Source organism: Drosophila bipectinata, chromosome 2L, assembly GCF_030179905.1.
Source record: "Drosophila bipectinata strain 14024-0381.07 chromosome 2L, DbipHiC1v2, whole genome shotgun sequence".
NCBI lineage: Eukaryota > Metazoa > Arthropoda > Insecta > Diptera > Drosophilidae > Drosophila > Drosophila bipectinata.
The window spans coordinates 9938036-9965329 of NC_091736.1; the positions used below are offsets into that span (position 1 = coordinate 9938036).

General features: G+C 46.4%; 4 protein-coding genes across 9 annotated transcripts; 2 read left to right on the plus strand and 2 right to left on the minus strand.

Annotated features, from left to right (window-relative positions):
• Positions 1-2158: 2158 nt before the first annotated feature.
• chic (profilin chic) lies at positions 2159-8935 on the minus strand. 3 transcript variants are annotated; one of them, XM_017243502.3, is made up of 4 exons: positions 8855-8935; positions 7306-7585; positions 4566-4737; positions 2159-2694 (listed from the first exon to the last, which is right to left on the minus strand). In XM_017243502.3, exons 2-4 carry the CDS (start codon positions 7414-7416, stop codon positions 2597-2599), a joined length of 381 nt encoding a protein of 126 aa, XP_017098991.1. In that variant the 5' UTR covers positions 7417-7585; positions 8855-8935; the 3' UTR covers positions 2159-2596. The 3 variants fall into 3 exon arrangements, with proteins under 3 accessions (XP_017098991.1, XP_017098993.1, XP_017098992.1); XM_017243504.3 differs by having other exon boundaries at positions 8777-8899; XM_017243503.3 differs by lacking the exon at positions 8855-8935 and adding an exon at positions 7864-8014.
• A 234-nt stretch (positions 8936-9169) lies between these two features.
• eIF4A (eukaryotic translation initiation factor 4A) lies at positions 9170-13055 on the plus strand. Of its 3 annotated transcripts, XR_011441981.1 has the most exons (6): positions 9170-9280; positions 10495-10721; positions 11276-11889; positions 11956-12179; positions 12233-12442; positions 12575-13055. XR_011441981.1 is itself a non-coding variant. In XM_070277133.1 (5 exons), coding segments are annotated over exons 1-5 (1212 nt in total). In that variant the 5' UTR covers positions 9170-9278; the 3' UTR covers positions 12378-13055. The 3 variants fall into 3 exon arrangements, 2 of the variants coding, with proteins under 2 accessions (XP_070133234.1, XP_070133235.1); XM_070277133.1 differs by having other exon boundaries at positions 12233-13055; XM_070277134.1 differs by lacking the exon at positions 9170-9280 and adding an exon at positions 10167-10317 and having other exon boundaries at positions 12233-13055.
• A 669-nt stretch (positions 13056-13724) lies between these two features.
• On the plus strand, positions 13725-16242 carry ifc (delta4-sphingolipid-FADS-like protein ifc). Its single transcript, XM_017243817.3, has 2 exons — positions 13725-14271; positions 15074-16242. Exons 1-2 carry the CDS (start codon positions 13874-13876, stop codon positions 15639-15641), a joined length of 966 nt encoding a protein of 321 aa, XP_017099306.1. The 5' UTR covers positions 13725-13873; the 3' UTR covers positions 15642-16242.
• Positions 16243-17507: 1265 nt separating this feature from the next.
• On the minus strand, positions 17508-27272 carry Kdm5 (Lysine demethylase 5). 2 transcript variants are annotated; one of them, XM_017243548.3, is made up of 5 exons: positions 27091-27272; positions 23140-24639; positions 21652-23066; positions 20718-21593; positions 17508-20660 (listed from the first exon to the last, which is right to left on the minus strand). In XM_017243548.3, exons 2-5 carry the CDS (start codon positions 24596-24598, stop codon positions 18903-18905), a joined length of 5508 nt encoding a protein of 1835 aa, XP_017099037.3. In that variant the 5' UTR covers positions 24599-24639; positions 27091-27272; the 3' UTR covers positions 17508-18902. The 2 variants fall into 2 exon arrangements, with proteins under 2 accessions (XP_017099037.3, XP_070133696.1); XM_070277595.1 differs by lacking the exon at positions 27091-27272 and adding an exon at positions 26725-26853.
• Positions 27273-27294: the final 22 nt, after the last annotated feature.

Below are 27294 nucleotides of genomic sequence, written 5' to 3' on the forward strand. Positions count from 1 at the left end.
ATTTAGCTTACTGTGAGCTTTATTGTCCTTGCATGTATTTTTCAAATATTGTGAGGGAAGATTTTTGAAAATATTTTACTTTTTGAATTTTATGAAGATTAATTGAGCTACAAATCTCGTAATGTGTTTAAGACATTAATTATGCAATATTCTAAAACCCTAAACTGAAGTCTAAAAGCGATTAATTAATAATTTTAGTAAACAAAACTTGAATAAATCCAAATACCCTACCGTTAGTAAGAACACGCGCCTAAAATTGCCGAGAAAAGGGAGCCCAAAAACCACTAACGATAATTGTTTGGAATATTTGGTGATTAATTAATAAAATGGTGCTTCAACAGAGGAAAAATACTGACTCAAAATCACCTTGAAAATTATCCAAGATCTATAATTCATCTAAATAAAAATATATTTAAAAATTTCACACATTCAGTTGGCAAAAAGGCAAAAAAAAAAGCATATGCAATGCCAGAAATTTTTGGGGCAGGTGGACAAGGATCTCCGGCTGTCAAACGCAAGTGTAAAAAAAAAATAAATTGCACAGAAATATTTATTTTTGGAAGATATTTTCATGGCGTTTGCCTCACAAACACTGCCACCGATAATGCAGGCACGAAAATAACCTCACGTCTCTCGCATACTTGACCTTTAATTAAATAAAACCATAAAAGACCAGTGCTTCGATAATCGCACAGAGTTCATTGATCTATCGATTACCGATAGCCCCCAGGCCACAGCCCAAAATCCCAATAAGAGAATAATGCGGCGTATGCTTATTTTCATGAGGAGCTTTTCGTTTGTCTCACTCGCCTTTTTTATTTCAATAGTATTAAAGTATCGTATTATATATTTTGCTTTTTTTTATATCCGTAAATTATGCATTCGGTTTTCATTTCACGTTTCGTTTGCATGTACGAGCATGTCAAGGAATGGAGCAGGTTGGGGCGTGGTTGGAAGGGGTATGGTTATCGGGACGTCTATAAAGGGGATTCTATAAAGTTTCGGTGAGAGCGCGAAAGAAGACTTTAGACTTTAGCTTAAACATAAAAAAGAAAGCCATTTAAATATGAATTGGTATTACGAGTACTCGTACGTAGTTAAATGTGGTTACACATGCACTTGTTACGCTAGCGTTATGTAAATGGTAAATGGCAATTCGACTGCCAAATCCGCATTCGAATCCGAATCCGAATCCGGGTTCAGCAATCTGTGTGTGTTCGTGTTCCTGAAGCGCAAAACTCGGCCCATAACAGGCGCAAACTGCTAGGCTAATGATTCATTTCAGCGATATTATACATACATACATACTTTTGCTAGGATTTCGTTACGAAAATGACAAACATGAAAAGCAACGCTTCAAAAGAGTGAGAGAGCTACCTACAATAGATATATGTATATGCATAGACTGTGACACATATGGCGGGAAATACTTGACATGATCTGAATATGAACACTTATATGATGGTGCTTGGCGCGTATCTATCTTTAAGTTGGAAATTCTCCATCTCCATCGGTTCTCGATCGCATTTGTATAAAAAAGGGAACCACTGCTACACACTCCTCAGAGTATCTCAGAGTAGTATCCATGAGATACTTCCATTTTTGTTTTCCCGTTTTCACCACATAAAAATAGAGCATCGTCATGGATCTCCAAATAGTTTACATATATAAATATATATATAGATATATTTAATTATATTGGTTGGTATTTTCCTGTGTGTGTGTGTGTGTGTCTGTCTGTCGGTCTGTTTGTCTGTTGGTTTCCTCACATTCCCTTCGATTCATTTCCGTTGGCCAATTTCCCTCCACTATCTATCTGGGCAGCGGCCCTCCTTCCTTCGATGGATCGGTCCGGTCTGGTCTGTCAGATGAAATCTTCCCTCACTCACTCTCTGTTCTGTTCTGTTTTTTTTTTTTTATAAAACCTGCGTGTGTACGTATTGTATAAATATACAGAACAGTATCGATTGTGTATACATTGCTATATAAAAATCGTTTCAAAAATTTGCCTGTTTTTTTTTTTTTTAAATCTTGCGTTGATGTTAATTTTTATAATTTTTTTTTTTTTTGCGTTGTTTATTTTTTTTGCAGTTCTTGTTCGCGTTTACAATTAAAGTCAACGCGTTGTTAGGGATTTATTTTTATATTTTTTGTTTAGTAGTAATCCACGTTATAATGACTGAGTTCTTAGTTATGCTTTGATTTAGTTTTGTGTTTTCCTTTTATTTTGTTTTTATCATATAAACCAAAAAGTTTTAAATATAATAATGCAGAAATTTATAATTTTGTAGTTGTGTAATATTTGCGTTCTTTCACACTATATTTAGCGTTTTGCTCGTTCCATTACTCCTGATACACACAAAAAAACCGCAAATTACTTCTTGGCCGTTGTTTTTTTTTTTCTTTCGTTTTTTTCCATAAATTTAAATATTAATAATTACTTTTTTATGTGTTATTAGTTCATTTACGGTTTTCTTTTTCTTATCAAATTTGTTGCTCTTGTTTTTGTTGTTGTAGTTGTTGTTGTTGTTGGTGTGTGTTGTGGTTGATGGGGTGTTGTTTATTTGTTGTTGTTGTGTTTATTTTTTTTATTCTCCTAGTACCCGCAAGTAATTAGATAATCTCCAAGTTTCTCCACGACAGATGCGGCCTGCTGGGGCTGAACGGGATCCTCATAGATGGAAACGATCACGGCTGTAAAAATAATAATAAAAAAAAACGAAGAATTAAATTAGTAAATATTAAAAAACAAATCAGATAAACTATTCAGAAACACAATATAATCGAATATCTTTGTATCTTGAACTGATATCCATCTTTTATTGTCAAAATCTCCTTCACCATCACTATTTAATTACTTTTCCAGACTTTTCTCTCCGGTTGACAATGCTCTCGAAAGCAAAGAGAAAGCCTCTGCCGCCAGCGGAGAAATAAGAACTAACAGTATTTTACAGCAGTAGCGCATCGCCAACTGGAAATTATGAATAAACCGACCGCTCAATAAAGACTCTCCAGTCTAAAGACAGTGGCTTTAAAAACGACAAAAACCGGACCATCGAGACAAGCCAAGAAAAGAGCAGACCCGAATGACAAGTCTTCAGTTGACTGGGCCAGGTATACTACATTAATCAAATGAGCAGAAAAGTGATAGAAGCCTAATTGATTGAGCGGAGAGCTCCGGGGTCAACAACCTTGGCCCGGCATCTCTCCGGCCTGTCAGCAAAGCCCAGCACCTGTAGCTGCCAAGAACGGATGGGGAACTGTCTCCCAGGTGTCAACGTCAAGGAATCAATAGCCAGACTAGCAAGTACTATGCTCCAACCCCTTGGGAATAGGGTTATTGGGTTATACTCGGTTTTAACCCATAAAGAGGATAATTACTGGGGGAATACTTGCGTATTCACGCAAAAGTCGTGTAAATTGACGCCTAGACCTCCTCCTCCTCAGTTACTAGCCATCCCCTCGCCAGTTGTTTGGACGGTAATTGAAGTGGCGTGTTGGATTCTATTTCGTGGAAATGTAAACACAGTTGCATCGCTGCAACTGGCCGATCAGCTGTTCGAGGCTTTAAGCCAGAATTGGGGAGAGTTCCAGCGGCGGCTAACTGGCGCCAGGCACCAGTCCAGGCACCAGGCCAGGCACAAGTGTGTTAGTCAGGTGTAAAATAAAACCCGTGAAAGAGAAGCCAGCGGGCCCAGACAGACTAGTTTGGCATTTATTTTTGTTGTTGTTGCCATTTCTTTGCGTTTTTTTTTTTTTTTTTTTTTTTCTATTTTTACTTAGCTTCTCCATTTCAGTCTCTGCGGTTCTACACACACACACAGACTGGCACACGCACTTGCACACCCAAGCACACACCCAACACATTTGCACTTGAAATGGATTATGGCAATAACCTTGAGCTTGTGGCTGCAGCGGGCGGCACACTCGGGGGCTGTGTGTGTACGCGCAACAGTTGCCACAAAAACTGTACAAATATGGACGGAACGGCCCGCTGACGCGTCAGCAAACAAAAACTGGTCATAAATGCAAAAACTACAACATCAAAATTAGCCTCCTAGCCTCATAGAATCATAGATAGAGAGCGAACTGGGGAAATGGCCCACAACGGCTGCCATCGGCACTGACATGGCCAACTTATTTCGCTGCTTGTGCAAGATAAACACAGAAAAAGAAACGCTGCTGCTTTTGACCTAAAAAGCCAAAACATACAATCATACTATCGAAATTAACAGCCTTTCTACCCCAAAAACCCCTTATCGCTCTTCCAGTTGGATTAAATTCTTTCCACCCGCGATAACTCTCCAAGTACGAGTTGACTTAAACCTTTTCATTTTTATGTCTTTCAGGGAACAAAAAAAAAACCCCTCTGATAATTATAATCAGTCCCAGCAATGCCTCAGATCGATAACGATCCTATCGGCAGAGTTAGAACAAAGAAAAGAGAACTCATATCTTATGTCTGGGTTCTACAACGAAAGTGTCATATTAGCAACTGTTTCTTCTAGTTAGAACCTCCCATTCCTGGTATGGTGTGTTTATGGTATCGGCTATCCAATGCTTACCTTGTGTTGTCTTCATGCAGTGCACTCCGCTCCTGCCGAGCTTGGCACGCACTACGCGGTCTGTGCCGGAGAGGTAAATGTACCGCTGGCCGGCGAGTGTAACGCCATTGCTGGTGAGCAGGTCCTGCTGGTCGAAACCGCTGATCAGTTTGGCCAGCTCCTCCTTTGTCACCTGGAAGAGGAGCATAAATATAATTAGTAGATGGGTTGAGTCACGCACGAATTCAATAAATTCGGTATGTCGGTACTGTAAGTCATTTGTATGCGTCAGCAGGAGAACAATGCCCCGAAAGGATACCCGCCCTTGTTCAGGCACAGAAACCATATTTATCGGAGTAATCAGCAGCAGACGGCGCAGCGATAGCCCACGCAAACAAAGCCCACCACCAAACATCGTCACCGCCACCAAGAGCACCACCCAATTGCAAACAGTTGGCAACAAAATGCGGCCACATCGCCAACTGCCAACTCATTAACAAATGTGGCCCAATGCTGGGGAGGAATCAGAAGGAGGGCGACTCTGAAGGGTGGGCGCGGCAGGAACGTTGTCCACTTGGAGGCTGAACTTGGTCGTCGTCTTGATTTTTGGATTTAAAAAAAAAAAAAAACAAGTTTTGCACACCTGAACGGCTTATCCGCCGAATAAGAGAGAGCGCCGTTGAGCGAAAGAGAAAAGAAGGCGCGTGGCAGATACAGGCTAAGAGAGAGAGACCAAATACAGGCGGAGTTGCAAGCTCGGCTCTCGCGAGGAGCAGAGCGGAGCGGAGAGAAAAGAATATTAATTTCAAAATCGAATACGATTAAAAGCCATTTCGTATCCCACATGCTGGATACGAAGCAGCACCACATGTTCGCAGTGAAAAAACAGCCTCGAGAAGCTTCCATTGAGCGTACAGCTATCTTCGAGAGTGAGACGAAGAAAGAACCGAAAGAGAAAAGCCGGTTTTCAAAAGTTATTCCAAAAATTTTAATAAATTAAGCAGCCTGTGCCAAAAAAAAAAAAACTAAAACGCCTTTGTTTACACGGCCTATACTATTGCCAAAAACGGCCATTTCTCTACGAATTAAGTTGCAGTCGGAATATGTACATGCATTTGAAATATAGCCATGTATATACTGCGACAGACTTGGCCTTATAAAGCCGGTTTTTTTATATGGTTATTGTTTGCCAAGTTCGCGAAATGCGAATATAAGGCGCAAACAAAATAAATAAAGACGTTTCTGATAAGCCAGTACAGACACACACTTTGCCGATTTCTAAAAACAGTCTGGCAAGGCCTTTGATCAACCGCAAAAAAATGAAAAAAAATAAATATATTGTTTATAGGAAAGAAAAAAATCGCAAGTAGGTAAGAGAAGTAATATAAAAATGGGAAATCAACAAGATAAAGAAGCGAAAGTGATACTCAAAGAAGCAGACATATAGAGAATATTAAGCAGAAATGTGGAAGATACAAGGTAAAAGATGACGTTGCCAGCAGTGGCCCAGAGACATGCCAAGTCATGACCGAATCGGTTTCTAATGCAGTTGTGATTGGAAATAAGAGATGGGAGAAGAGAAAAAAAAAAATAACCAACTGAAAGCGACAAACAAAGCAAAAGGGAGTGGCATGTCCCGCTGCCTTCACCCCTGCGGAAGCGGTGGGGAGCGCAACAGACGGAAAACAGGATAAAAGCACATGGAGCCAAGCCAGCAGGAAGTTGCACACACACACACTCGCACTGCGCACAGATACAGCGCAAAAACGTGGCGCGCTTTAATAAAACGCTCAAAATATTTGAACATCTTCCGTTGGTGACGCGGCATCGCCCGCTTGCCATCCGATAAACAGAATGTATTTTTGCCGGCAGAGGAAGCAAAAAGAAAGCAAGCAAGGAAGCAAAGAGAAAATAAAAGGCGATAATACCAGCAGCAACAACAACAACAACACCGCCACTGATAAAGGCAGACCCCAACCCCGAGGCTCTCTTTCTTCAATTCAGAAAAAGGGAGTGACTATTATCAGACACTGCTGCCAGTGTTGGACAGGGCCGGTGACAACACACAACATCTGTACGCCAGTCGGCTGCTGATATCAGATTTGTGTCGCCTTCGCAGCCACCACCACAGATGGAAACACCTTAAGTGCCTTTTTGATTGCCTCGAATCGAAGCCGAGACTGATGGATGAATCGGCCGAGTGACGAATCCGCCGTGTGACTCATCGGAAGGAGCGAATAGTCATTGATGGCTGTTTAGGCGACTAATTGGGGGTACTAGCGATTAGTGTGTGAACGGCAGCTGTTATCGCAAACAAGTAGCCAAGCTCGGCTCAGATTAGGAGCTCAGGGCGGAGGCTGGGGAACTTTCGCACGATCACGGACAGCGGTCGCACGCACCCGCCCACTTGCCGCTATCACGGGGACGGAGAGCAGCGAAGGCTGGCTGCCAGGAGAGCGCAGCCGCGGGGGGTGAACTCGACTACAGTGAGATTTAAGCGGGGGGGTGGGTAGGGAGTTGCGCTGCTCTTTATCACCCAAAAGCAATCATGGCGGCCATGCATGTGCCTCCTTTGTGAGTGTCCCGTGTGAGTGTGCGCGAGTCAACAGAGAGCAGTGTAGCACCCGACTGGGTAAGGGGGAGGCAGGCAGGCAGTCCACACCCTTGAACTTGCGAAAATTCATTGTCAACTAGCCGGAGGACGGTTTTGGTCGGATTATTCCTCGTTTTACGTCCGGATTTCCTTGTATCTTGTACTTACCTCAAAGCCATTGGACTGCGCCCAGATGTTACCATCGTGTCCGGCAATGCAAGCTTTGGTCACGCATTGCGAGGCAAGGAGTTGGTTGTCGACGTAGTCTTGCCAGCTCATGGTGCTTTGTTTGTGGGTTTGGTAGGTTGGTTGATTGGTTGGAACTGGTTGGCGCGGCGCGTAGCACTTTCGTTTCGAGGGTCACCCGAAATCTGCAGTGTGTTGACGTTGACGGAGGACAAAGAAAACCGCAACGCAGACGATTTTTCTTATGGAAACTTATTTAGAACTGCAACGAGATGGGAGAGAGAAAGAGACAGAAATTAACATTTATCGCAGGCGGCCCGTTAATTCTGCAAGCTGTGCGCTCTTGCTCTTTGTTTCTTGCTTTGCTTTACTATGCTATGCGTCTTTCCCTTTCGCCCTTGACTGACGACTGGACTAGTGGCAGAAACCCGTCCGCAGACTTTGATTAGGATCGGGGATTTGGCCACGAATATAACGCCAATAACGTCGCTGGGCTTCTGGGTGATAAAACCGAAATTTTCTTCCTCCGGAAAAACTCACATATACACACACTAAGCACAGCCACAAACACAACGAGAGACGAGGGTTGAGACTAAACAGGGACCGGTACGGCAGGCAGCTCCAAAACGTCCGACTTGCTCTGAGTGAAAAACCGTTCTGCCCAGAGGTGGAGAAACATCGATGGAAACATCGTACAGTGTCAGCCTTCGTGCCGCTTGGCGGTGTCTCGTCGGCTCTGCTCGTGCAACTTCGGCACACTGAGCAAAAAAAAAATTATCTTTTGTGGCAGTGTGCGTGGGAGGGACTTTTCTCCAACTTGCAATTGGGTTGTGGGACAGAATTTAAATTTGTTCGCATTGCGAAAAATTTAAGATTTAATACTGGAAAGACATATTTGCATAAAAATGACGAAATTGAAAGCTACATTTTTATTTTCTGGGAGTGAGTGCGAGGGCGAGAGAACGGCTTGCGTATGCGTTTGTGGGTGCGAGGGAGACGGCTTACGTGGCGGGCCGTTATTAATCAGCCGGCAGCGGACAATGCAAATGAGCGAGTGAGAGAAAACGATGACTCAGCCGCAACTCTCGCCACTCTCCGGGGGTGCGACTGTGTTGGTGAGTGTTATGAATCGGCGCTTTCTTGGCCGGCACTGAGTAACTGTCATAAATTAAAAATAGCCTTTAAATTCAGCACATATATGTACGCGATGGCGCATTTTGCTCCATGGTTCATCCGCAAGACGTATAAGTACTTGCGATAATGTGTCGTTATCCGGCGGTCCAGCTAGGTAATTCCTTTTTGCAGGCCGACCGGCTGCCGAACTATTCCCCATTTAATTTTTCGCACTTATACACACACACGCACACGACGGCCGACGCCGTCGCCCTAGTCGCGTACATGTGTTGCTCTTTTCTTTGTTAATTTGGGAGTTGCGTTAGTGTGGACATATCACCTTTCTTTCAAATGCAGCTAGTCAGTTTGTAGCACACCTTTTTACTTTTGCTTCGAGGTAATAACTAGTTAAACTTACTACTTAAATGCGGCTCGGAAAACCCCCACGGCACTCACTCATTTAGAGGTGGAAAAATCATCGATTTATGCTCGAGCCAGGGCTCTCTTTTATTTTTGTTATCGATAGTTTTGTGGCACGATTACCGATTTATTTTTAAATAGATATAATTTATATTTGGTTGGTTTTAGAATATTAAAAAAAAATTCTATAAATATTTAAAATTTTTACGTTAATTGTTGTTTTATGAATTTATTTCCATTTGTAAGAAACCCCCATAAGTGTTGGAAAGTGACTGAAAACGCTATCGATAGTGGCGATCAAATATCGATAATCGGCGATGTTTTCTCACATCACTTCCGACTTTTGCAAGATGGAGCCTTTTGCTTGGTTTAACAAATCAGTAGCAGCACGTGTATAAAAAGTGCCAAATAATTTTCAGAAAATGTTAGTATATTCATTAAATTAAGCGTACGAAAAGTGAAAAGCAGAAAGGCAATAACGCGGGCCGTCGTTTCCGGCCGGTTTCGGCGCATTACACAGTGAGACAACAGTAAAAATTCGACTTGAAAATTTTGTGGCCAACAGAAATGTGTGGAACACAAAGAAAAATTACACGACGGCTGTCGCCCCCGAATGACAGCGCCGAGGGTGGGAGAGCGAGCGAGATGGACAGCGGAGAGTGGAGAAGAATGGAGAGAGTAGTTGGCTGCTCCATGAAAGTGTTGCTTTTGTGTCAAGATGGAATTTGTATTTTTGCAATTTGTGCCAGTTTACCGCCAACCTATTTTGATGGTCAGCGCCATTTGCACTTGACTCATCTTCAATAAGAAGAGGGCCAGCTGTCACACACCCATACACCCATACGTTAAAACGGCCTTTGAGTCATTGCTGGACAATAACACGCATAGGACAGTTCATTGCCGTTCTATCAATAGCTGCTACGGTTTCCGGCTATTTTCAAGCAGTCATCACCACCACCCACCCTGCCGCCACACTCTCTCACCCTTACCCGGCTTTCACTATTTTCGACACTCCTAAAATTACTACCCAAAATAGCTACTACTATTTTTTTTTTTGACCGGCTACTACTATTTTCAACGACAAACGTTAGACAACACTGGCGTAGTTACGCGAATATTGCTCGACTGCTCTATCAGCGGGCGCAACCACTGACATTGACACACCGACAATACGGTCGTCTCGCTCGCACTCGTTCAGGGCGGGCGCTCGGTGTTCGAAAGTCCGCCTAGCGGTCGCACCAGTTCGGCAAAACGGAACGCAAACGGAATACGGAACGACGAAAACACGTTAACGTTAGCACAGTCGACTGAGAAACACGGGGGGAAATACTCAAATTCCCTGTTACTCATTCTTGACCTCCTGTCAGACACAACAATAGAGAAATTGTTTAAGTGAACGGTGCTCAAGCCGTCGAAATTCAGGATATAAATTTGTCAAGTCGATTTTTTATTGTTGATAATGTGAGTGCCAAACCTAAAGCCTGCCGTCTGCGACGGTTGCCAAGCGCGATTCGCCATAACCAACAAATCGTGCATTGAGGGCAGCCCCAGCGGCGAAAATTCGCCTCTTCTCAAGTCGAGCTCCATTTTCCGCTTAAATATTAATACGTTTTCTTGGTTTTCTTGGTCGTTTTGCAGGGATGATCGAAGTGAAATAGCTCAGGATGGTCCCGCCGGCATGGACCCCGAGGGAGTCATCGAGTCCACCTGGCATGAGGTGTACGACAATTTCGATGACATGAACTTGCGTGAGGAGCTGCTGCGCGGCATCTACGGTTATGGTTTCGAGAAGCCGTCTGCCATCCAGCAGCGCGCCATCATTCCTTGCGTCAAGGGTCGCGATGTCATTGCCCAGGCGCAGTCGGGTGAGTAACCATTAGTATTAGTCCCCCCACCAGTTCCCCCACTTTTGTTTCGCAACAATTGTTCAGTGGAGCCTCCAAAAATTCTGAATAGTCAGCATCGGTGACTCAAGTGCCTGTTCCAAGGTGTCTCTCCGCTCTCTCAGCTGCTTTCCCACTCTCTTCATCGCTCTCTTTCTCTCGTCGTTTGGCGTCTCTGCGCTTGCGCGCCTATTTTTCGCTTGCCAGCTGCATTCTTTGCCGCGTTTGCAGCGGTTTTCAGAGAAGAAAGTTCCTGGAAAGATGTCTGGCACATTTTCTACCTAGGAACCAAGGCTGTAACTAATCTGCCTATTCCCAGCACCTGCCATTTTATGGACCTCGAAGTCACTAGCATGTTCTGTAAACCTGATATGTGGCCCTGTCCTTCCTTCCAAACAAGCCCTCTTGCCCATCCCTTGAAATGGTCTTAAAATTATGGAAAACAAGCCCTCTGGCCCCACCCTTTGCAAACCAAGCCCTCTTGCAGCATTTCTTTTAAAGAATCCACTGACCTTTACCAATATCCACTTTCACAGGAACTGGCAAGACTGCCACCTTCTCGATCGCCATCCTTCAGCAGATCGACACGTCCATCCGCGAGTGCCAGGCCCTGATCCTGGCCCCAACTCGCGAGCTGGCCACGCAGATCCAGCGCGTCGTTATGGCGCTGGGCGAGTACATGAAGGTTCACTCGCACGCCTGCATTGGCGGCACTAACGTGCGCGAGGATGCACGCATTCTGGAGTCCGGCTGCCATGTGGTAGTGGGCACACCTGGCCGTGTGTACGACATGATCAACCGCAAGGTGCTGCGCACGCAGTACATCAAGCTGTTCGTTCTCGACGAGGCGGACGAGATGTTGTCGCGCGGTTTCAAAGACCAGATCCAGGACGTGTTCAAGATGCTGCCCCCCGATGTGCAGGTCATCCTTCTGTCCGCTACCATGCCCCCAGATGTGCTGGAGGTGAGCCGTTGCTTCATGCGTGAGCCCGTTAGCATCCTGGTCAAGAAGGAGGAGCTGACACTCGAGGGTATCAAGCAGTTCTACGTGAACGTCAAGCAGGAGAACTGGAAGCTTGGAACTCTATGCGATTTGTACGACACCCTCTCCATCACCCAGTCGGTTATCTTCTGCAACACTCGTCGCAAGGTAAGCTTAGGTAGCTGTCTACCCTAACCCGATCCCTAACCCGACCACTTTGTATCGAAATTATAGGTCGACCAGCTGACCCAAGAGATGTCGAACCACAACTTCACCGTCTCGGCCATGCACGGTGACATGGAGCAGCGCGATCGCGAGGTCATCATGAAACAATTCCGTTCAGGCTCTTCTCGTGTCCTGATTACCACTGATTTATTGGCGCGTGGTATTGATGTGCAGCAGGTGTCGTTGGTCATCAACTATGACCTGCCCTCCAACCGCGAGAACTATATTCATAGGTGAGTGCTTTAGAAGCGGGTTATGAACTTGGCCTTAATCTTAATCTTTTTAGAATCGGTCGCGGTGGCCGATTCGGTCGCAAGGGTGTTGCGATCAACTTCATTACCGACGATGATCGACGAATCCTTAAGGATATTGAACAATTCTACCACACAACTATTGAGGAAATGCCTGCTAATATTGCCGATTTGATTTAAAATTTTTCTGTTGAGCCGCAAAACAACAACTACGAATTCTAATTAAAAAAAAACAAAAATAAAAAGTGAGTGAGCAAAAAAACAGCTACCAAGAACTGCGAATTCGATAAACGAGCGCAAATATAAACTACTTATTCAAAGATCAGCAAGCATTAAAGTCTAAAGTTAAATATTTATTCAACCATCAATTCAAAAAGGCAGAAGCGACCAACGACACGGACTAGAAACGGGCAACAACAACCAACAACAACACCAACATCTTTGACAGCGGCGCTCCAGCTGCAGCTCCAGCACCAACATCAGCATCAGCATCGGCAGCCAATGGCAGCAACAACATCCAGTCGCCGGGTCATCCAACATCTCGCCAAGCAGCAGCAGCAGCCGCCGACACCGCCGCCACCCTGTATTCATTTAGTTCCTCCTTGTGTAACATCAATTTTAAAACTGCGTCGTCAACCAGCAACAACAAAATATATACAAATATATACAAAAACCATTTGCATCTATCTAAAGAAAGTAATAATACTACTGAAGCCCAAGTGCCCCCAAGGAAGGCAGGCACTTGCTAAAACGGGTTGACAACTTAAAGCAAAAGCCACACCATCACCATCTTTTTGCCACACCTTTGTTTTAGCTTTTTCTAGAACTATTGATAAAATATATTAAAAACAACACAAATCACATAGTGTTTAAACATTTTTAAATGAAAATCAACTAAAAAATAAAAAAAAAAAAGTTGATCTAGAGGTGGGAAGGATCAGAAACCTAACGAGGGACTTTTAAAAATAATCATAAAATGTTGATCTGCAACAGGTTAGTAAAGCTCATATAGAAAGCCTAGAATTTACGATGTAAGCTAGACTTTGGATAGGTTCAGGGGTTCGTTTACATAACTATATGGCATTTATAGAATTGAATCATTATATCATGGTTACTGACTTCATGGGTAACTATAGAAACTGGAAGCGTCATGGGATTCAGTGAGGTGGAACAATAAAGAACCTCTAGTTGCGTATAATGACCTTAAATGTTTTTTAAGCTCCTATATTTATTTTAAATTTAAATTTTATATATATTTTACATTTATCCGATGGTATATTTTTAATACCAAACCCCTGCAATACGAAATATACTAAACCAATGGATGTTTTTTTTCAACAATTACTGGAAATATTAATAAGATAAGGAGAACTAAAAACTTTTAGCATGGATTTATTATATATTCATGTATATTTTACAAGCTATTGGGAACCTAAAAGCTCAATATTAAATTCATTATTAATTCATCGATAAATATCGTTAATATCTATCGATATAATATGAAACCCATCCGCCACCTGGTAACACTTTCAGCTATTCTTTCGGTTGCTTCGCCTTTTTTGATTTTTCCACAACGGCACTCCGGTCGATAATGTCAACAAACTGACACCGGCCCGTAGAAATTCTCCGCAACTTAACCAATCCCGCATTAATCATAGCCGCATCCAGAATCCGAGATGGGCCAGAAAGTATCGCGAAATGACTTTGAATGGGTCTACACGGAAGAGCCGCACGCGTCGCGGCGAAAGATCATCCTTGAAAAGTACCCGCAGATCAAGAAACTGTTCGGACACGACCCCAACTTCAAGTGGGTGGCCGGTGCCATGGTTCTCACCCAGATCCTGGCCCTGTTCGTCGTTAAAGACCTCTCCTGGTCGTGGTTACTGGTGGCCGCCTACTGCTTCGGGGGAATAATCAACCACTCGCTTATGCTGGCCGTGCACGAGATATCCCACAACCTGGCCTTCGGACACAGCCGACCGATGCACAACCGTATCCTGGGATTCATCTGCAACCTACCGATCGGCCTGCCCATGAGTATATCCTTCAAGAAGTACCATCTCGAGCACCACCGGTACGTGCCATTTGACATACATAGATGTAGTTTATGACGTACTTCACCGAGGCGCACCCATACACACAAACGTGGGCGGTTGGTTTATTTGTTGCTGGGGCGTAGTCACCGCAGTAAACTGCGAAATATACACACCAGCCCGCGCGCCTCCCATCCCTGCCCTGCCCTTTTCTTCTATTAGTTTATTTAACCGGGAAGCCGGCGTTGTGCAACACTGCCCCCCAGTCGGAGCCCCACTCCTCGATAAGCCCATGAGTCAATTTTCCCTTGGGCACCGCGTTTCTGGACATCGAGTGCGTGCGAATTGCACCGATAAGATTACTTCTAACAAAGTTTATAATCCTACAACTATCTGGATAGTGGCTTTAGCCAATTGGTCACGTAGCTCCTCGATTTCCCAGACACTTTCCATATTGCAACTTGATTTGATTTTGAATTGAGTTGCCGGTTGAGTCACTCCTCCATATATTATTAATTGGCCGGCCTCAAGGCTCTTGGCAAAAAGTCCCCAATTGAATTACGGAACTCTTGGCTTCCTCGCCTGGGTATGCCGGTGTTTACAGTCACCCTCATTCACCATTAAAAAAAAAAACGGGTGATAAGGTTTATCTAATCGCTCAGGTGCACCTTCGAGTGGATTGTTGATTGCCGGTAAATACCGCTCCGAAATAAACAGCTTCGACGTGAGACATCCTGGAACTATGACTTTTCTAGCCTTACTGCCATTCTGAAAATAATGATATCTTGGAATCTACCCCCCACTCGACCTATTTTGACATTTGAATTTATTTGTTTTATGCAGTTACCAAGGCGACGAGGCCATCGATACGGACATACCCACGCTGCTTGAGGCCCGACTGTTCGACACCACCTTCGGAAAGTTTCTGTGGGTGTGCTTGCAGCCATTCTTCTACATATTCCGTCCACTGGTGATCAACCCCAAGCCTCCCACCCGCCTGGAAATCATCAATACCGTGGTCCAGCTAACGTTCAACGCCCTGATCGTCTACTTCTTGGGATGGAAGCCATTGGCCTATCTGCTGATTGGCAGCATCCTGGCCATGGGCCTGCACCCGGTGGCCGGTCATTTCATTTCGGAGCACTACATGTTCGCCAAGGGATTCGAGACATACTCCTACTACGGCCCGCTCAACTGGATCACCTTCAATGTCGGCTACCACAACGAGCACCACGACTTCCCAGCCGTGCCCGGCTCCCGGCTGCCCGAGGTGAAGCGCATCGCCAAGGAGTTCTATGACACCATGCCCCAGCACACCAGTTGGACGCGCGTCCTGTACGACTTCATTATGGATCCGGCGGTGGGACCATATGCGAGGGTGAAGCGCCGTCAGCGCGGCTTGGCCTCTTAAGCGGTAGATGCTACTGCAGGCAAGGTTTCCCGGCACGAATGTAATCTCAGCGTTAGACCTATTAACGGCTTTTTATACACATGCGAGACAATTTATTAGAGAGAGGAGGAGGAGGGCGACTCGCCCGTTAATCTGAAAGTCTGGAAAGGCTTTAGATTAGATTACGGGTCACTCTCCGGCACTCGTATATATCTGGTATACTGATTCACCAGACTGGTGGGCTTACTTGAACTTGATGGCCTAACTAAGGGACACATTCGAACGCTTTAACTAATTGTTACCTCATAAGTTGAAAAGCCTGTTAAAACTAGTGTGTAATACATGTACTGTTGTCTTAGTATTTTCGATGAATATTTATATTGCTTTATATTATATAACGTAACGTAATGTGACGTCACTACTCTGGAAGGGTACTCGCCAGACGACCAGACGGCAAGCCAACCATACTATTTTTTATAGACTCTTGAAACTGTTACCTAAGAATAAAGTCAAAGCAAACGCTGTTGTCCGGCCGGTCGGCATGTACTACGTACAGAGAGAAAAAAACAACCTATATTTGAGCAAAATAAACATGGCTATGTGCCCTAATGTAATGACTCTACCTCTAAATAACTTGAATGGAGCACGTGAATTAATAGCTTTGATGGCATGGCACATGTCATGTGTGCACCCAGTCAGGCCAGGAATATAGAAAGTAATGTTTCCTATTCGCTGATAAAGATAATTTCGATAAATGGCTAATGGGCTCTCTCGTGGGGGGTTACACGATAGGGCTCATAGGGTTTTTAACTATTTCCCTAGTATTACTATCTTTTTTTTTACCTCCAAAAATACTTGCCAGTTCAAACTAATCAATCATAATTGTAGCACGGGAGCCTAGCCCAAAATAAATTTTGTTATATCTACTTTTATCGGTGGTTTTGTGGAAAATTATTGTTTTTTTTTTTTGGTAACTAACCAACCACTAGCACTATGAATCAGTGGACATAATCCTTGAAATCATAGAAATACCCAAAGATAATAGCTTCGAAAGGCAATACTTGGAATAGCTTTAAGGGGTTATATACAGTTGTACCGCGCAAAAAAATTAAATTTTATCGATTTTTTTTCGACACCATAGAATTATATTTATTAAAAATGTTTTGCCGACGTTGTTAAGTACATAGTTCTGGGTACTTATTTAAATTTTTTCAAAAAAAAATATTAAATAATAAAAATGTTATAGACGAATTCCAAGAAAGTCCATGAATTCCGAGAACATATCCCAAGAACGGTTCATCCGAAATCCAAAATTCAAAAAAATTTAGTTAGTATATTGTATTGCCTAGTCCGTAAACGAGGGATTTTTAAAAATTTTGATTTTGGATTTTTGATTTATAAAAAAATGGCGACGGTTTTAACAAAAAATGAACTTTTTCAAGGTTTACGATTTTCGATTTTATGCTCTAAAAAAGGAGTTTTTAAAAATATAGAAAACCCTTTGTTCAAGGACTAGCTATTATCATAATAAATAAGGGGTCAACATTTGGTGTTGATCGGATTAATAGTTTTTTAGTAATCGTGTCCACCGCAAAGGTAATTTCGAAAAAAACAAGATTCTGAGATAATCGCATTTAATCGCTATAAATAGCTATAACTTCGGTTCTAATGCTCCGATCGTTATGAATTTTTGTGAGAGTATTTTCAACAGTATATACTTGAAGAATATGCAATAAAAAAAAAATCGATTTTTTCATCTATCACAACTGTATATAACCCCTTAACTGATAAGTCGGTAATCCCTCTCTGACGTTTTCCCATAACCCCACACCTGCTCCTCCTTCCAAGATAACTGAAAAATACCATCCATAAAGCAAACAATATATGTTTTTTTAAATTACTATTTATATATATAATTTATTTATATTATAGAATTACATATTTGTTGTGGGAAAGTGTGTTTGTGTGTGTGGTGTGCCCTCCTGCAGGGAAGGGATTCTTGGATTCTTGAATTAAATCGTACATTACCAGCTTAATAAATTAAAAGTTTTATTCCTTAAACTGTCTAGGGCTTTGTTTTCATTTCAATTATCTGTTATCTTGGGACCCCAAAATCTTGTTGTTTATCTTTGATTTTTTATACACATTTAGAATGATTTTACATTTACCATTTTTTTTCGTTTTTCTTTTTTATTTTTGTATTTATTTTTTAATGCATAATTCTAAGTGTTGTACGTCAATATTATCAAGATGTTTTTTGCAATTTTTTTCTTTTCTTTTTTTGGGCGTTTTTTTTATTTTTTATTATAAATTTACGTTTATTCCAAAGTTGCTTGTTCTCTAGTCAACTTACTAATTAAGAATTAAAAATTATACATTTTTCATTGTATTTTAAATATAAACTTAGATATATACTGAATTTTAGATGTATGACCGTTATTAACAAGTTCTGTTAGATTGGGGGTTTTGGAGATTTGGGGATTGGGGGATTCTTAGTCCTTAGCCTAACACTTTGAAATCAATCGTTTTTTTTTTATAAACAAAAACATACAAAGAAAAAGAAGAGGTGTTTTTACAAGGCGCCACGCAAAATAATTAGTGGAAGATTGGTAATATATAATATACTAGATATATATTTCTTGTTATCGGTAAAACAAAAAATGTACAAAAGTAGAGTGTAGAGCCAACGGTTGAGGTCTGGATTGGATTGGGATTCGGGCTTAAAAAACACTTGCGTGTGCGTTGTAAAAATCTTAAAGCGAACACAAAAGTGATTAAATTAACAAAAACTAAAAGTAGCAGGTAATGGTAATGATTAAAGGTAAATGGTAGAGGTAAAAATAAAATATAATAATAATAAAAAGAACGTTTAACGAACATAAAAATTGGGCTGAATAAATCAACAAAATAGTAATTAATTGTGTTGGTTGTTTTTTTTTCATCTTTTTTTACTTAAACGATACCCTTATGTTTGATTCTTCCGTTTCTGTTTCTTCTTCCGTTTCCGTTTTTCGTTTCTCTTTTGCTTTCCATTTTCTTGTTTTGTTTTGTTTTTGCTTTTTTTTTTTCAAGTATTTGTTTTTGCGGATGAGTAAATGTAGTGATAATTGGTAAGTATGTACTACAAAACTTTCAAGTGACTTTTACTAAACTTAGTAACGGCCGCTAGCCCCCCCCCCGCTAGTCGCTCCTCTAATCTGTGTGTTTAGTTCGTCAAACACAAATCGGCTGTTACTCCAAAAAATCTAAAATCTAGCAATCGCCCTGCTCCTTCCGCCTCCTCTATCGCGCCGACTGCACTGTCCTCTGCTTGCCCGGCGTCGTCGTATTCGCCCCCACACTGGGGTGGCTGGACACTCCGATAGCCACCGTCTTGGTGCACCGAATGCAGATGTAGTCGTCGTCGGGCTTGATCTGACTTCGATTCAGGCCCACGCAGTACATGTGGAACCATTCGTTGCAGCCCCCGTCACATTGCACCCAGTCCACCTCCCGTCCGGTGGGCTTGTGGCAGTTCTCCGCCCGGCACTCCTCCTCGTCGTCCTCCTGCGCCGCCTGCTGGGATCGTTGCGCGTGCTTCTTCTGGCCACTGGTGGAGCTGTTCTGGCCACTGGCGGCCGCTGCCTGTCCACTGCCTCCGTTGTTGGTGGCGTTACTGCTATTGCTGTTGTTGGTGCTATTGTTGTTGTTGTTGTTGTTGTTGGCGGTATTGGATGTGCGCTTGCGTTTCTTCTGGCCGGATCCGGGTGTCGGTGTGGTGCTCCCGGTATTTGAGTTGGTGTTGCCGCCATTCGACTGCTTGTTCTCCACATCGGCATCGGCCACAGGGGCAGCTGGCACCGCCTTCGAATCGCTCTTGCGTCCAGGACCCGTCGCCGAGGGTCCCTTCTTGCCGGGGGTCTGCTTGGGCGTGCTCTGTTTCTTGCGCGGCACAGCGGAATTGCCGCTGGTGTCGTTGGAGCGCCGTTTCTTGTTGCGACCGCCGCCGGTCGCGGAGGCCGGAGCCGCGCTGCCACTGTTGCTGTTGCTGTTGGGGCTGTTCTGGACCAGCAGGCTGTCGTTGGAGTCCTCGGCGCCCGAGTTGACCAACGACTGAGATGGCTGCTGTTGTTGCTGGCGCTGCAAGTGCTGGGCCACCCGCTCCATGGCCTCGACCTCCTGGAGAGTGGGCGGCATCGTGGCCAGAATGCGCCACAGCTCCAGCGTCTCGTCGAGCGAGACCTCGAGCAGGTCGCCCTCCATCATCAAATCGAGCAGGTTCTCGATTTCGCTGTCGGACAGCAGCTTTAGGAGATCGGAGTTGGACTCACTGTTAGGGACGGTGGCGGCCGAGGCCGAGGCAGAGCGTGGCTCTTCCTCGTCGTTGCTGAAGCCGTCCTCGACGATGCGCAGCCGGCACTCGTCCTCATCATCGTCGTCGTCAACGTCCGACTCTGTGGACCCGCCAGTCTCCTTCGTCAGGCAGGCGTGGCGTCGCGCCTTTCGCGGACTGCTAATGTTGCCCACCCCAGCTCCGCCGATCTCCGAGCGACGCTTCTGCTGCTGCTGGGCCATGATCGCCTCCTGAGCCGCACTCACATCGGGGCTGCTTAGGGCCTTCCTAGCTCTGTCCTGCCAGTTCATAGCCCGCTCCGCCAGACAGCGGAGGGCCTCGTCCTCGGGCAGTCGGATCGGCAGCTGCTGCAGTTGCACCAGCAGCGGTAGGATGGTCTCCAGGCGGGGCCGCTTCGAACGCACGCAGCTGGGACACAGCCACTTCGGACGATTTGCCCCAGTAGCTGCCCCACCGTTGGCCACTCCGCCGTTCGAATTCGTCACCGACGGCAGAGGAACGCAATCCTCGTGGAACCAGTCGCGGCACAGCTGGCAGTTGTACATCAGACCACGGAAGTCGCACTTGCACAAACAGAATATGTCGCGCATGGGATTCTTGGCCATGTTCTGGCGCCGCAAGTCGCGCATCTCCAACAGCTCCCGCTCCTCGGCGTGCTTGAAGCTGGCCACGATCTCCGCCGGATTTTTCTCTTTCAGAAAGTCGTCCTGCAAAGGATTAGCGTTAGTGGACGAAAGCGAGAGGATGTCGTGTGTGGGCATTACCTGGAAACGCGGTTTGAGATCTGAGTCAATGTTGATGGGATCTGCTCGTGGCATTAGCACCTCCAGCAGTGTGTAGAAAGTGCCCTTCTTGAGGAAGGCACAGGCCGTGTTCTCCTTCCACTGGTGGGCGCTCTTCAGGTGGCCCTGCATTCGGGTGAGCTCCTCCAGCTGGATGGGTATGTTCAGTCCTCGGTCGATCATCGACTCGAGGGTGTGGCAATAGGTGACGTGGTTATTCTGCTGCAGCTGCTCAACGGCCCGTAGCCACTCGCGCGCCTTTCGCAGCGCATCCTTGAGCAGACCATGCGATGGCACCTGACCGTTGATTTCGCTCGCCGACTTCAGGAACTGCTCGATCTCGGCCAGCTCGTGCTGCTGGGTCAGCCGGCGGAAGAACTTGGCCGCCTGTGCCTCCCAAGCCTCAATCTCAGCCCCTATTTGCTGCAACTTGCGCATCTCCCTGTCCACGTACGGATCCGTGGGATCCAGATCGGCGGCGGCCATGTGAAGCAAGTTCTTGACATCCTGATAGGTCAGCTTGGAGCTGGTCTCCCGCAGTCCCTGCGAGCGCTTGAACCACTTGCACTGCTTCAGACGCTTCTGCAAGAGATCGAGCTGCTGCAGCTCGATCCGCAAGGAACTGCCCTCGCTAATCAGCGTCTCCAGCTCACTCTCCTCGAGGGACTCCAGAGTGAGCTGCAGCTGCTTCTCAGCCCGCTCAACGAACTGCTTGCCCAGCACGAGCAGTTCCCGCACCGAGGCGCCTTCGTCGATGATGCAACAGAGATTATCGATTTCCTGGACAAACAGCTCCAACTCCTCCATGGTGAGCTTGTACTGGGCCGCCTCCTGGTTGTGATCGGATCGAGTGCGGACCTGGGGAGCAAGAGAAGGGATGAAATGCAATGACTAGAAGCTGAGATGGACCACGTACCTTATTGATTCCCAACTGCTGGATGACTGTGACACACTTCTCTGCCTCAATGGCTGCTGCATTGAGGCGGTCGATCAGGAGCGAGGAGGGGAACTTCTTGCTCTCGGCCTCCTTGCACAGCTCCTGCAACTCCTGCAGGGTGACGGAGGTGGGTGTGTGCGCGTCCACGATGTCACGACAGCGGGAGAGCCAGCGCTCAAAACTGTGCGCCTTAATCTTCAGCTTCTGGAGCATTAGCGGCATCTCGTCCAGCGTGTAGCGGTAGATCAGGGTGTGCTTCTCGGGCGCACAGCCGCATAGAACGGTGTAGTGGCGCAGGCAGACGATCAGCTTGTCGTTGCACTCGCAGGCCACCGCCGAGAGGAAGCACGTGGTGTTGCACTCCTGGCAGTGGCGCTCATCGTCGCTGACCAGCTCGAAGGCCCGCCTCTCGGCCCGCGTCACTCCCCACTCGAGCAGGGACTTGCGCAGCTTCTTCTCAGTGTCCACCATCTCGGCCATGTCGATGTAGCAGGCGGTGGCGATGCCAAAGGTTAGCTTGGCCGGCTCCAGGGCCATCTTGCAGACGAGTTCGTCGTGCGAGAAGACGCAGAAGCGCCGTAGCATCGAATAGTGGTTGACGCACTCCCGCCCCATCTTCAGCCAGTCGGCGGGCGCGAAGTTGACTGCCTCGGCGAAGTTGTAGCCCTGGTTGAAGCCGGCGTGGTAGGCCCGCGGGAAGGTGATCACGAACTCGCCGGCGTGCTGGTCGGTGCGGAACACCGGCACGCGGTTGTTCATCAGGATGTTGGGGTTCATAATGGTCACCAGCTGGTGCAGAAGATCGGGCTGCGAGGAGAACAGCTCGGGCGCAGCTTGCTTCATTGTCTCCTCGAACTGCTCGGCACAGGAGCCCGGCACGCCGTACCAGGTCTTCGGTTCACCCCAATGCAGGTAGTTGATCGAGTAGCTCCAGTGATCCTCGTTGTGCCAGCAGAAGGCAGCGAAGCACATGCCCACATACATCCAGGGCGCGTTCATGCCACTGATGTCGGCGTTGATGTGGCCCAAGATCGAGTCCTCCAGCAGCGGTAGGTTGTTTAGGTTCCAGCTGGACTCGGCATACTCCTGGTCTCCCGGCAGCAGATACAGCGAGCTCTTCGTGGGGAAGCCAGAGCCGTGATCCATTGTGTGAAGGTCGGCGCCGTACTCGACGGTCACGTCCTCGTCAATGGAGGACACTATGCGCCAGAACTCCCGTTCGACCATCTCAGTGGGCACCAGGTGCACCGGCTTGCGGAAGTACTCCTGCTTGAACTGATCCGCCATCTGGCCAAACTGCTGGAGGGTGTACTCCCGCTCTGCCTGTTCGAAACCGAATGCCTCCTGCGGCTTGCTAACTTCCTCGACTACGCAACGCGGACAGAGCCACTCTCCTGAAGGAATAGGGAGAAGGAAGGTTATAGATAGCGTCGCCATATCGTGGAATCATTTCTGAAGAATACTCACCTTTGGGAATGCTAGTCAGTGGCGGCAGCAAGCAGAAGGTGTGGTAGCTATCGTCGCATCCGTCGCAGAGCAGCATCGACTCCTCAACGTCGCCGCGGTTGCAGATGTGGCATATGTACTTCATCAGTGGATCGACGATGAGCGGCGGCTGCTCACAGCCCTTCTTCTGGCTGGCGCCTCGGGTGTTGGTCGGCATGCCAGAGCCCGGAGTGGCCGAGTTGTTCACGGCGTTGAAGCTGCTGAGCAGGTCGCGCTTGAACTCCTCCTTAGTTTCCGTCTTGACGATCATCGGTTTGGTTCCCGAATTGGGAACGTTGGGGACGCTGAGGCCGCAACTGGCGCTGGAGTTGCCGAAGCGCTTGGAACGCCGTGTGCTGGTCTCGTTCGGCGGTGCAATCTGTTGACGAGTGGGTATCTCGTGGGCCTTGTAGTCGGTGCCGCCGCCGTCTTCCAGCTTGACGGGAGTTCCGCCCACACCGGCAGCTCCTCCCGTGGGACCCAACACCTTGCCGGAAGTGTACACCTCGAAGGGATGCAGAATGCGTTCGTAGTGCGCTTTTAGAGTGGCGCCTACGCTCTTGCTGGAAGGATACTGCATCCGGTTGGCCACCTTGGCCCACTTGCGGTCCTTGGTGGTTTGCTCCATGCCGCCTTCCTCTTGGACGATGCGGTGCAGCGTGTACAGGTCGAGGGCCTTGCGTTCCACCATCGGGATCTTCAGCGAGGAGCCCTGCAACTCCCAGAACTTGGCGATCTGGTCCAGGAAGTTGAGCTTGACCCGCGTCTTTGCCTCCAGCTCGTTAAGCCGCTGAACTCGCGGCACAAAGCGAAGCTTGTCCACATCGACAGCGAACGGAGGCGACCAGGTGGTCGGCGGCAGGATCTTGGCAATGCCGCATTTCTCGGCCACGGACCGAATCTTGCTGATGTAGGCCAGCGGGTTCTTGAACTCCTCGGCAGTCGGCCGGAACACGGGGCACTCCGGCGGCGTGTCAAAGTGGAACTCCTCGTTCTTGTTCTGATCGAACTTGTTGCTGCTGTGCGGCTGGGTGTGGACTGTCTTCTTGATCCCAGTGGGTGTGGGCGTTGGATGGGGGCAGCTGTTGTGATACTTTTTGCTGGCCGAGACGCTGCTGCTGGCGTGATTCATCGGCACGCTGGGCATGGGTCGGTCCACGGCTGCCGGCGTTGTAGCTGTCGTTTGATTGGCTTGAGATCCTGCTGCTCCTGCAGGCGTTTGTGGAGTTGGCGACTCGTCGCTGGTACCAGATTTCTTTGCGGAGTCACCGCCGCTCGTCGTTCCATTACCGGTTGAGTTACGAGTGCGCAGGCGACGTGCCGGAGTCGCTGTTCCGTTGGCAGATACACTGCCAGATGCTGAAGTGCCACTATTGGCGGCACCGCCGCCACCGCCCGAACTGGCGGCCGCCGTATTGTCCGCCTCAGTTTTGGCGGACATGGTTTACAAAATCGTTCAGTTTCGTCTTATTCCCCTCGCCTCTGGAAGGAATAAAGGATCTGGGTTTAGTTCGATAGCTTTCAGTAAATGATTAGTAGATGGGATTTCGATCTCCAATGGAAGGGATGGAAGCTGTTTGCTTGCCGATGTGGCAACTGTGATTCCATTTTGAAATTGTCACTAGGCTGGTGGAGTTGCCTCTTGTGATGAAATTGTGGACAGTTGTGGAAGTTTTTTGGGAATTTAACATTGAAATCAAAGCAATTAGACACAAATTAATTATAGTATTTTTAACAAAAAGCACCGGCTAGTAATACTTTATTGGATAAGAGGGTTGTAAGGGTTGGCGGATTACTGCGTATGTGTTTGTAGGTTAGAATTTTTTTCGATTGAAAATACTTTTATTTCGGAAACCAAGCCTGGCAAGTCCAAGACTCCTATTCAGGCTCCAATAATTTTATATATATTTTTGCCAACCAAGAGGTTAGTGATGGATTTGTTGCATACAAAAGTGGTGTGTATAACATGGCGACCAATAAACTTATTAATCAAATGCCCCCGAAGCGGATGTGCAAGTCCACACACGACTGTGTGTGGGGGCCTGGTACTGTAACTGTATTATTGCAAAACATTGCAAGACTTGCAAGGACTTGTTGTTTTATTCTCCCACTCACACTCACTCACACACACACTAGCAAACTTCACTCAAGCCTCAGACAGAATGGGGGGGGGAGAGGATAGTACCAGTCGATGAATGGCTGAAACGGAAACGAAGCCATTTTGAAAAAACCGTTCAGGTTAAGGTTTCGGTTTTTGATATTTGTTACATTTCCCCCCCTCCCCCACACCCTACAGATAAATGGCTGCTGCTGATGGCAGAGCTTTAGTGGTGGTTGTAAGCAGCGTTAGACACATACACACTCGCAAAACAAATGTGGGGCGCACCACCATCACCACCACCACCACCCTAGAGCCCGTGCGGCAAGGGAGTAAAAGTGGGTGGGGAGTGCGTACCGACCGTATATGCTTATGGAAACTCTCGTACGCTTGATCAGGAAGAGCCTGCTCTCTCACTCTCTTACAGAAGAGAGACGTCGGCCGTCGGTCGAGTACCGTTTTTCTGTATCACAAGTGAGCAAAGTACATCATCGGCAGAGCCGCATGCTGCGCTTACTGCTCTTGTCGGGAAAATGTTTACCCCAATTTGTGGAGCTCCCCCGAAACTGATACTCGGTGACCGACCCGACCAACTCTACCTCGTTCGAACCTCAGCCGGAAAAGGATTCTTCTATCGCTACCGCTTTATTGATCGCGTTGCAAGGATTGGGGTATCGGGGGATAGGGGGGAAAAGCGAGCCTAAGCCAAAAGCTTCTTTACATAATTTTCATTTTCAGCCGAACACACACACACACACACACACACACACAGCGAGAGGCATGCAGCTTATACACGGATACACACAGGTACTCGAAAACAAACACACGCGTACACACGTCGAGTACATATATGTACAATACATACATACGGTTGGGGGTTTAGCGAAATTAGTTAGCACTACTTTTAACTATTTTTTTTATTTTTATTGTAAATTTTAATGTTTTTTTTTTTTTTAATGACTGCCTCTGGGGGGCAACGTGTTGGCAGTGCCACAACAAAAACAGAAACAGGCCCCGTTGACGCTCTGATTTTTACGCATTTCCACTGCCATATTGCATATTAACCAACTGCCAGGTGGTGGAGTGTGTGGGGGGGGAGTACGGAACGGGAACGGGAACTGGCACGGGTACGGGCACGGGAACGGGTACGGACACGGACTCAACCTCGGGAAGGGAAAGCAATGCAGCACTGTACTTTTCAAAGAATCAACTCCCGCACATTCAAACTTTCGGTGGCACTTAGATATACCACAATGTTTCGTGTCATATCGGCGGGCATTATACCCATTTTCCAGACGTGGGATCTCAATATATATTTTTTTTTTTCTTTTTTTTTTTTTTTTGCTATGATGGCGACCTGGGCAGCGACGCAACGCACTTTGCAGCGCTGCTGGCGTATGGACTTGGTGCGCAAGATTCCGTCCACGCTGTGATTTTTTTTTTCTAGTTTTTCACCGTTCTCCACTCACAAGTTGCTTGTCCTAACCTAGCGCCTCCGAATTTGGTTATTATTGGATGGCTTTTCACTTTTTATTACAGATTTTCGCCTGTCGACTGCGCTGCCAGCAGCAGCGACAGACATACAAACATTTTCTCGATATTGAGTGCGGGGGGTTGTTTGCCCTGGTGGCCGCCACAGTGCCTCTAATTTCACACTTTTCCACTCCTTTTGCACACTTTTTCAACCGGGGGGCAGTCTCCTAGGTGGACCAGTGGTTTTTTGTTCGTATTTCGTTGCTAATTAAACAATTTCAGCCATCAGAAGTTCCCACAAACTCACGCACGCACTCACACACAACTACATATGCACAGTCGGGTGCTGGGGAAAAACTCACTGTCGTCATAGATGGTTGCCGCGCACGCTCCCTGAATGATCGAAATGTTCCATAAACACCGAGCCGAGCCCCGACACTTGCTAAATAGCTAAATGTGTATTTATTTTGCTTTTCGCTGATTTCTTTCTTCGATGTCTGCGATGGCTGCTGCTACATGTGTCCTATGTTATGTACATAGAGATGTGAAAAAACATCGATAGAGGT